This window comes from Fukomys damarensis, unplaced genomic scaffold (assembly GCF_012274545.1).
Source record: "Fukomys damarensis isolate Sample0158 unplaced genomic scaffold, DMR_v1.0_HiC HiC_scaffold_23, whole genome shotgun sequence".
Taxonomy (NCBI): Eukaryota; Metazoa; Chordata; class Mammalia; order Rodentia; family Bathyergidae; genus Fukomys; species Fukomys damarensis.
The window spans coordinates 1,221,379-1,232,272 of record NW_022900935.1 but is presented as its reverse complement, the minus strand read 5'-3'; the positions used below and the strand labels follow the sequence as shown (position 1 = coordinate 1,232,272).

At 49.0% G+C, this 10,894-nt stretch overlaps 1 protein-coding gene across 1 annotated transcript in view; it reads right to left on the bottom strand.

Annotated features, from left to right (window-relative positions):
• The window catches only part of LOC104852819 (dnaJ homolog subfamily C member 16-like), a 21,990-nt gene extending 12,188 nt beyond the window's left edge, over window positions 1-9,802 (bottom strand). The window contains exons 1-3 of the mRNA XM_010610607.3: window positions 9,325-9,802; window positions 7,766-7,870; window positions 6,599-6,757 (exon numbers count right to left, since the gene is read on the bottom strand). Coding sequence (XP_010608909.1) covers window positions 6,599-6,757; window positions 7,766-7,870; window positions 9,325-9,552 — 492 coding nt within the window. The 5' untranslated portion in view covers window positions 9,553-9,802. The remainder of the gene's footprint in view (window positions 1-6,598; window positions 6,758-7,765; window positions 7,871-9,324) is intronic.
• Between the last annotated feature and the right edge of the window lie 1,092 nt (window positions 9,803-10,894).

The window sequence follows — 10,894 nt, the reverse complement described above, 5'->3', positions numbered from 1 at the left end:
AAAAAAAAAAAAAAAAAAAAAGAATCATTTCGGGTCAGAGGAGGAACACAGGGCCCTTTCCACTGGGGGATTTCTGGATGCTGTGTCCCGCCGACATACTGAAAAAGTCAATCTCTGTGAATTGTAGGCAGACACATTTCTACTTTGGGTCTGTAGCGAACTCGAAAATCTGACAGCTCCAAAGGAACAGTGTTACAGTATGAAGAGCAGACTCTAATACTGAATGAAGTTTGCTTTGCTATTACCTTATAGAGTATAGATACAAGGTTCTCTCACAGTACTGTATTTCACCTACCACTTAATATAAAATATAAACCTGAAATGCAAAGTTTAGAAATTTAAAAACACACCCTGAATAAGCAACTGATCCAGGAAGAAAGTCTATCTATGTTAGAAAATACTTAGAATTTATTTATTTATTTGAAAATACTTCGAATTTAAACAGTAAATGAAAATATGATTTATCAAAATTTTGGGACACAAAGTAGTTCACTCTTGGAGGGTAAACTTGAACCCTGTGATGTCGAGTGGGGTATACTATGCACACCTGCAGTCCCAGCTGTGAGTTCGAGACCAGCCTGGGCTACCTAGTGAGTTCCAGGTCAGTCTCAGCTACAGAGTGAGACCCTGTCTCTCAAAAAACTGAAAAACAAAAACAAAAAAGCAAACCAACCGAACCAAAACCAGAAACAGCTGGGGGTGCAGCTCAGTGGCAGAGCATCTGAACACCTTCTTAGCCCTCGGAAAGTTTCGGGTCCAAGCCCCGCTATCTGTTAAGACTCTCAGCAAAGGACTGAAGGGATCGGCTGGGAGTGAGGTGCACACCTGTGACCCCAGCACTTCGGGAAATGGAGGGCGGAGGACCGCAAGTTCAATTCCAACTCCAGCCTGGGCAAACGAGGAGGCCAGGGCCGCAGGCGCAGCTGGGTGTGAAGGCCCTGGGTTCAGTGTCCACTACTGGGGAAGAATAAGCATAAAAACAAAACCAGAGCAGGGAAGAGAAGCCACTTCTTTAACCTGACAGAAAGTATTGGGGGACACTGAAAACCCTCCCTACCTCTGACATCGGACACCACGACCCCTGGCACTTTCCTTCCAGTGCTCTCCAGATCTCGGCAGAGGGCACAGAAACGAGATAAAACAACAGCCGGGAGAAGCAGCAGCAAAACTGTCATTATTCTCAGGTGGCAGGATTGTGGACTTAGCAAATCCCAAAGACGGTACAGCAAACTATCTACACTAGTAGGAGAATCTGGTACGACTGCTGGATGCTACAGAGACAGTATTTAAACATCAGCTGTATTATTTTTACCTGCAAACAGAAACTGTAATAAAAACAAAAAATGAGGTCCCAAACAAGCTGAGGGAAATGTATGATTTTTCTCTTTTTGGGGGGTACTGGGGATTGAACTCAGGACCTTGCTTCTGCAAGGCAGGTGATGGAACCACTGAGCTAAATCCCAGGCCCAAGGACTATAATCATCATTATTATTTTGGTTTTTGAGACAGGGTCTCACTATGTAGTTGAGGCTGACCTGGAACTCACTATGTAGCCCAGGCTGGTCTCGAACTCACAGCGATCCTCCTGCTTCAGCCTCCCGAGTAATGGGATTGCAGGCGTGCGCCACCATGCCTGGCCCAAGTATGATCTTTAAAGGAAAAATTATAATACTTTATAAAGACCTAAGCAATGAAAGAAACAGATACAACAAAGACCTAAGCAATGAAAGAAACAGATACAGAAACAGAAGGCTCAACTTTGTAAAGACATCTACTGACTGAAACAATCAGTAAAAATTCCCTAAACTGATGAGAAAAACCAATACAAACCCATTCAAATGCCTTAGGTTTTTCCTTCGTTTTGATGTAATTTGACAGTATTCAAAATATATACAAAAGGGCTGGGGATTTAGCTCAATGGTTCTGGCCCCTGCCTCGCAAGCACAAGGACCCAAGTTCGAAGTTCGATCCCCCGTACCAACAAAACAAAATATATACAAAACATAAAAAGGATCAAGTTGTGCAGGGCTGGGTATTTAGCTCACTGGTTCTGCCACCTGCCTCGCAAATGCAAGGACCTGAGTTCGATACCCAGTACCAAAAAAACCCAAAACAAAACAACCCCCCGCAAAAACAAAGGATCAAGTTGCTTTTGAAGTCAACAAACAATATAAAAAACAAAAAAAAACCTCCCCAAAACAAAATGAGGGGATCTGACTATCAGATATCAAGACTATTTCCAAATGACTTAAACATCCAGATATAAGAGGCAAAGCTATAAGACGTTTGGAGGTTTCGTGAGAAAAACATCTTCATGACCTTGATGCAGGAGATATATGCCTTAAATAGAAAAAAATAAGATCTAATCGTAAAGAGAACTATCGATCCAACCAATTATATTAAAGCCAAGTAGTTACATTCACTTATGGATTGGCTGATTGATTACTGGTACCGGGGATCAAACTCGGGTCCTTGCGCTTGTGAGGTGGGCGCCGGAACCACTAGGCTAAATCCCCAGCCCAGTAGTTACGTTTATTAAAAGACACCAGATGCAAGGATATAGTCAGGCTGGGTATGGAGGGACACACCTATGGAGCCAGCACTCTGGGAGGCTGACGCAGGAGGATCAAAGGCTGGAGCCCAGACCGACGAGCAGTTCAGTGACTTAGAAAGACCGTGTCTCAAAACAAAACTAAAAAGGCCTGGGGCGGGGCATGATGGTGTATGCCTCAATCCTAGCACTCAGTGGGGTGAGGCAGGAGGATCTGTGATTTTGAGACTAACCTGTAGTACAGAGTGATTTCAAGGCCAGCCTGAACTACATACACCTCCATCTCCAAAAAATAATAATAAAAAAATAAATAAAAAGGGGCTGGGTATATAGCTCAGTGTGACAGCCCTGGGTCTAATCTCCAGTACCACAAAACAAAACAGAATAAAACAGGGCCAGGGAGTTAGCTCAGTGGTGCCACTGCCTGCCTTGCAAGCTCAAGGTCCTTGTTTGATCCCTGGTACCAAAAAACAACAACAGTAACAAAAAACCAACAGAGTAAGACACTTCCTCATATAGTCCCAGAACCGTTATTCAAATAGCCAGAAACTGGAAAATCCAGTGAATGCCGACCCTACAGCAGACAAATGCACTGCAGTCTATGCAATTTCTTTGTTCCTTTCCCCTGGTACTGGGGCTCGAACTCAGAACCTTGCGCTTTTGAGGCAAGCCAGCTGCTACTGAGCTAAGCTCCTAGCCCTTGCAATTTCGATATTAAACTACACTTATGTGTATGAATCCCAACAATTTAAACTGAGAGAAGCCAGACAGAGATGTCCACACGGTGGGAACTTGTGTACGACATTCACATGGGCGAGTTAGAGAGTAAGAGAGCGAGGAAGGAAGGAGGGCTGGGAGGGCAGAGGGGGACAGGGATGATGACGAGATTTCGTTTACTGACCAAGAGATGCCAATATGGGTGCATTCATCTTGTGATAATGCACTGCGCTGATATGTATGCCTTCTTACATGTGTATTCTAAAAAACTTAACAAGGGAACACTCTAAAAATACTACAAAGACAACCCACAGAATCAGTAAAGCTATCTGCCACACATAAAAGCAAGACAAGAGAGGAAACAAAACCCCGAAAGATGAGAAGAGATACATAACTGGTACAAATCAAGAACAAAGATGGATGTGCAGCAGAGAAAAAAATGAGTCAGGGAGGGGCGTGGTGGCGCACACCTGTAATCCCAGCACTCCGGAGGCTGAGGCAGGAGGGTCGCTGTGAGTTTGAGATCAGCCTGGGCTACATAGTGAGTTCCAGGGCAGTGTCAACTACATAGTGAGATTGTGTCTCAAAAAAACCAAAAAAACAAAAAAAAGAGTCAGGAGCTGGGCGTGGTGGCAAACGCCTGTAATCCCAGCACTCAGGAGGCTGAGGGAGGAGGATCACAGTGAGTTCAAGGCCAACCTGGGCTACAAACAAAGAGAGAGAGACTCTGTCCCCCCACAATCAGGAATGTAAGAGGCAGGTGTGTCACCAAGAGGAAACCCGAAAGGCTCACTTACAGGTGAGAAGACACCTCAGTTCCTTAGAATTAAGGAAACGTGGAGAAGTCACAAGGGGGCGCCCTTACACAGTCATCCGCTGAGGAAAGGTAGCTTGGACCCCGGTGCTGAGGCCACGGAGCAGTGGAACTCACACAGTACTGTGGAAACGCAGCAGCTACCGCAGCTCTGCAAAGCCCAGCACCTGGCAGAATGCGGAGTTCACGCCGGAGGATCCAGCAGGGACACCCACAGGGCAGCTCTCAAACTGCTTCGTCCCGGGGCATTTCTACCCTCTCAGATACAGAGGATCCCAAAGTTCTTGTCTGTTGGAGGGGTTCACTCCCTCACTCATTTTGAGGTGTTGGTCTTGCCTTGTTGCCGAGGCTGGCCCTGAACACCTGGGCTCAAACCAATTCTCCTGCCTCTGCCTCCTGAGTACTTGGGACTGCATGAATCTCCGAGCCCAGTTCCGGTGTGACTTATATTACTGGTATTTATTAGCTGCCTTAGAAGTTGAAAAACAAAAACTGTACATGTTAACATAAGTGGCATTTTTTTGGTACCGGGGTTCGAATTCAGGACCGTGCACTTGTAAGGCAGGAGCAGCACCACCGAGCTAAATCCCCAGCCCGAAATGACATATTTTTAAAGAAAAATATTGGGTCGAGGCCAGCGTGAGGTATATAGTGAGTTCAAGGGTAGCCTGCACTACAAAGCCAGACCTTGGCTCAAAAGAATAAATTAAAAAAAACACTATGTAAGTATACTGGACCGTTTTTGTCTATACTTTCTATTTGCTTAGCAGACTTCGATGTCATTTCTGTGACACAACTCAACCTGGCAGAACGTCTGGCTCCTACCTCACGGTACCAGTGCTGCACACGATCACGGGAAATGTTCCGAGACAGGCACTGCAATTTGTGATATAATTTTACGGCTTTTATTTCATTAGGACCCGTTCCACAGATATGGAAAACTAAGACAATTGATTTCTGCTGTATAATCTGGCATTTGTTGTAGATTAAAGCTTATTTTTGTGTGAATGAAACACGTTCAATAAAGTACTATTTTGTTTTGTTTTGTTTTGTTTTGTTTTGAGGGTACTGGGGATCGAACTCGACTCCTTGCCCTTGCAACGCAGGCGGCAGAACTACTGAGCTAAATCCCCAGCCCCCAATAAAGTATTATTCTTTAAAATTAAAAAAAATATATTGGGCTGGGATGGAGCTCACTGGTAAAGCACATGTGTAGGACGCATGGCACGTAAGCTTTGATTTGCAGCAGTTAATCATGTTTTCATCTTTCTTTAGCCTAGCCTTTTCTTTGTGTGTGTGGTACATATCTTCACCCATTCTGTGGACTATCTGCACTGTTTTGTATGAATGTATGTGTACATATATTTACTTAGAGACAGAGTCTCCCTGCGTAGCCCAGGCTGGCCTTGAACTCACGGCCATCCTTCTGCCTCAGCTTCCTGAGCGCTGGGACTACAGGTGTGCGCCACTATGCCTGGCTGCACTGTTTTTAGAGTACCCACTTTTAAAATTATTTATTGACATAGAACACAGATATAGAAAGATACACACATTTCTTTAACGTCCTGTTTCACACTGATGTAGGTGGGGTCTTGTATTTTACCTGGGACCTCTGTTAGTATTTTTTTTTTTTGAGACAGGGTCTCACTAGGTAGTTGAGACTGACCTGGAACTCACTATGTAGCCCAGGCTGGCCTCGAACTCACAGCGATCCTCCTGCCTCAGCCTCCCGAGGGCTGGGATTCCTGCGTGCAGCACCACGCCGGGCAGCATTCCTAACATTTGCTTTCCCGGTAGGACACGAGGCAGAGGAGCCTGTCTTGGGTCACCACTGTCCCCTCATCTCATCGCCCAGAACAGGGCTGGGCACATAACAGGCACTCAGGGCTGTGCTGCCTCTAGGCTGTGAGCGCAACGCTCCAAGACTACTTCTTGGGGAGCCAGGGCCCCCAGCACGGCAGGAAGGGGCCTTGTTTCTCCAGCCCCTCAACCCCACTGGTTATTTTAAGTGTGAAAATCTTGACAAAGATTTCTCAGGCACTGGTCACAGCGATGGTGAGCTAGCATCATTTACATAAATGTAAATGGGGTAGTCAAATTGTTGTTATTATTATTATTATTTATTTATTTATGTTTGGTACTGGGGATTGAACTAGGGACCTTGCGCTTGTGAGGCAGGCGGTGGAACCACTGAGCTACATCCCCGGCCCTCTCTTTCTTGGTGGGGTGTTGCTATGCTGTCCAAGCTGGCTGGCTCCAAACTCCTGACCACAAGTGACCCTCCTGCTTCCTTCAGCTCCCCAGGTCATGAGCCCAGAGGCAGGTGCCACTGCACGCAGTTTCGATTATTAATTTTCCAACAGGAGCATTTATGAATAAAATTTTTTTTTAAGCAAAGCACCATCAAGTGAGATTTAAACTCCCTTACTTTTAAATCTTGTGCATCAGCAGGAGAAATGGAAACGTCGTTTCGGTCTCGCCGCCCTCCCCCCGAGCCACCGCGGGCCTCTCACTACCTGGATCATGTCGGCCGGCTTGGTGACGTGCTCCTTGAAGACCAGGACGGCGGCCGCGTACACGTTGACGTTGTACCGCCTCGTCATCTCTTCCGCCCCTCTCGTCCCCACGGACACGTAGCCGAACGACAGATCGTCTTTGTACGCGAACGCAGTCAGCTGTGCGGGACGAAGGCCAGGGAGCGGGTGAAGGGACGGCAGGCTCGGGGGCTGCTCCCTCGCCCAGCCCCGCCGGCTCCTGTCGTCTCCGCACTTTCGGGAGTGCTGTGGTGGTCGCCACACAAAACTGCGACGTACCAGGGGCCGGGACTTAGCTCAGCGGTGCCGCTGCCCAGCTGGCAAGGCCTGCGCGCTATCCCGGGTATCAAAAAACAAACAAACGAAAGCGAAAACGGTACCAAAAAGGCAAACACAACGAATTCTTCCTTTCGAAGACGAAAGAATCACCGCATTGAGATCGGTCCTGGGTGTGAGAACGGGCCTCACGCGTACCCACATGATGCCAGGGGTCCAACGGTGCCAGCACCTGGCACCTCTTCCCCCACGTCACGTGACAGTGGCGGTGCCAGCAGTGCGGGGCCCACAGCGCGGGGCCCAGGAGGAGGGCAGGGGCCGGGCGGACGGGCTTCGGTGCCTCTGTGCCTCGGGCTGTGAACCAGGGGCTCGCCCGTCGGCAGGCTGTCCGGGGACAGAACGCGCTGTGTGTGGGCAGCACTGGCACAGTACCCAGCGGCAGCGAGGGCTCAAGGCAAGGAGGCCACGGCAATTCCCGGTCTCCAGATATTTCCAGCGAGCAACAGTCACAGCTGTGCACGCTTACTCGGAGCTCGGGACCGGAAGTGGCCTAGAGTTTCTCCGGGTTCCGGAGCATTGGCGTAGGGGAGACTCAGTGAGAGATGCTGAGGGCTGACTTCTTCACACACACCGCGAGCAGAGCCTGACACGAGGTCTGGTACGGAATCTCTCTCTCTCTCTCTCTCTCCCTCTCCCTCCCTGTCTCCCTCATGCTGAGACTCAGAGTTGCAGACTTTGGAACATTTCAGACTGAGGGTGGACAGGTCAGGGATGATTTACCTGTATTTTCAGTAACGGCCAACAAACTACTCTTTGCAACCCGGAGATTACTCTCCCCCAAAAGATGCACCCACCCCGCCAGCAGATGGGTACCTTGTAGAGCAGCGGCACAGAGGGCCCCTGGTCAAACAGAAGGACGCGTGGCTTATTGTCCTGCCGCCAGCCGGAGAGGAATCGGACATAGTTTTTACTTGTAACCTTAAAGTGAAAACAGAATGTTAGACTCAACGGTTAATTCTTTTTTGGGGGGCGGGTACCGGGGATTGAACTGAGGACCTTGCGCTTGCAGGGCAGGTGGCTGAACCACTGAGCTAAATCCCAGCCCCCTAATGGTTAATTCTCTACAACTATATTGTACTCCAGTCAGGAGATGAACATGTGGAAAAGATTATTTGAAAAAATATAAAAAACACACACGTGGTGGTAAAAGCCTGTAATCCCAGCACTCGGGAGGCTGAGGCAGGAGGATCGCTGTGAGTTCAAGACCAGCCTGGGCTACACAGTGAGTTCCAGGTCAGTCTCAACTATATTGTGAGACCCTGTCTCAAAAAACCAAAACAGAAAAGAGCCAACTAATTCTTTTGATTGAAGCTATTCAAAGTATAAATAAAGGGCAAAGGGGCTGGGGATTTAGCTCAGTGGTTCCGCCGCCTGCCTCACAAGCACAAGGACCCGAGTTCGATCCCTGTTACCCCACCCCCCAGAAAAGGCAAAATAAAAAGACACGCTAGAACGGGGAGATAGACCTTTCACAAACGGGAAGGGGCCAAGAGAGGGAGGGAGGAAAGGGAGGGCAGGGGAGTAACAGGAGTGTGGATGTGTTACGTACACGCACAATCTCCTGACTACAAAATCCAGAAGGAGATGGAGATTTGATATTTCCATTTGCTTCAACTCTTACAGACTGAAATAATCATTGCTGCAGCAACTGTTGCCCTATTATAAAAGTTGGGCTTCTGAAATTGGCTCTTGCTGGTTAGACTGCACGCATGCGTGCCTGTGTGTACTCTACCGCCACGCCACAGAGCACGCTCCCTCCTCTGCTAACCTGCAGCCGGCACTGCAGCCCTTGCCCTCCTCCCTGTGTGCAGTGCCGGGCCCTGCACACAACTCCACTCCACCTGTGAGCTGTGCCGCCAGCCCGAACGCCATCTTTAAGGGTGTGCAGAAGAACAAGGGGCCTGTCCCACCTGTACACCATACGCTTCCACTGGTTACCACCCGAGCTCTTACGTTTTCATCTCCTGTCTCTCTTTTTATTTTTTGGTGTTTTGAGACAGGGTCTCACTGTGTAGTTGAGAATGACCTGGAGCTCACTGTGTAGCCCAGCCTGGTCTCGAACTCACAGCGATCCTTCTGCCTCAGCCTCCCAAGTGCTGTAAGTTTTTAAAGTTCCAAAAATAGTATTTGATTTCATAGACTATAATGCTTTCTTCGGAGATGACTGTTAAATATATACGTGACTTAATTTGAATATTTTCAAATTCATAAGACAAACATCTTTACATAAGCAAACTAACGAGCTGGAATACATCTCTTATCTTGGGATACAATCCAACTTTTGTTGCTTAGCTCTAGGCTCTGCTGGGTCCTGCAGGGGGATCCAGGCCCCTCCCAGCACTTGCCAGCCGCCCGTCCCGGTGGGCACTAACCTTCTCCACCAGGCTCCCCGGGAGCAGGCTTTCCACGAAGCGCCGCAGGTTCTCCTGGATCACGGCGTTGTGGAAGAAGGAGACCTTGCCGTTTATGACGCCCAGGATGGAGGGTGTGCTGTGGGCCCCCAGGTGGTGGGCCAGGCGCCGCTCGTACCCCGCGTGGACCACGCCGATGCCCACACCTGAAAGGCATCGGAGAGCTGCGTGAAGCCGCCGTGTGCCCATGGCAGCTGGAAGAAACACTGAGAAGTGTTTTTTTTTGTTTGTTTGTTTGATGCTAGTGTGAAGTTAGAGTGGACTTAACAGGAGAGAGTAACTTTCTACAGACTGTGGCCTCCCTCACTTGCTGGAATTCTAGGTTGGTCAGTTTTTCTGTGGCACAGTCTGGCAATATTTAAGAGGAGTTACAAGTCAGGTATGGTGGCACGTTACCTGTAATCCTAGCACTCTAGGAGGCTGAGGTAGGAAGATCGCGGGTTCAAACCCAGCCTGGGCAACTTAGCAAGACTCTGCCTCAAAAACAAAACAACAAACCAAAGAGCTGGAGACACAGCTTAGTGCCAAAGCCCTGGGTTCAATCCCCAGTACAGATTAAAAATAAGAGTTAGAAATCTTTATGTCATCCTCCTATCTATCTCTCTGGACAGGGTCTCACTATGTAGTTCAATCTGGCCTTGAACTTGTGGCGATGTTCCTGCCTCAGCCTCCCCAGTGCTGGGATTATACGTGTGCGTCACTGCGCCTAGCTCAGACAGACTAACTATTCTTAACACAATGGCCAGATGGTTCCTTCTAAAAGTGACAATAAATCTTACCACTTCTCTACCCAAGCCAAGCAAAGGCCTGATGTTTTCTCTTGGAATAAAACCCATGGCCCACAAGGGCGTGGCGCCCCCTGCACTCAGCTGGCTCAGTCCCCAGCACCCTTGTGATCCTCTGAACACAGTGGGGTGCTCCTGCCCTGGGGCCCTGGCGCTGGCTGCCCCTCCCACCGGGAGTGTGCACCTCTCAGGTGTTTGTGTAGCTGACTCCTCCACCGACTTCCGGTCCTTCTCCATGAGGCCGACCTGCCCCGCGGTCAGTGCTGTCCCCTCCCAGGATGCTCACTCGCCTCCTGCCCCCGTGTTTCCTGTCTTCCGTGGATGAACCCAGGGCCTTTGCATGTTAAGCACGTGCTGTGATCCAGACCCTGCTCACCACACACTGCCTCTTTCACTGTCTCCCCACTAGAAAGGAGGCCTCCTGAAGGCAGAGATCTTTGGTCAGTGACCCACTGGTGTGCCCTAACCAATTCTTTATTGTTATACATTGAAATTCTGGAAGAAAGAAAACAACAAACCGGTTTTCCTACTCACACAGCTGTTCACTTCTTCTTTTTTGGTACCAGGGATCGAACGCTGGTGCTTGTGCTTGCAAGGCAGGTGGTGGAACCACCGAGCTAAATCCCTGCCCTAGCCCTTCACTTCTGATACCAGGTATGCGGGGGCTTCTCTCGTACACCAAGGCGTCCCCAGAGGCAGCGACTGGGTGTCTCCCCTCCACTCACTCGGACACCACTGCCCTCCCT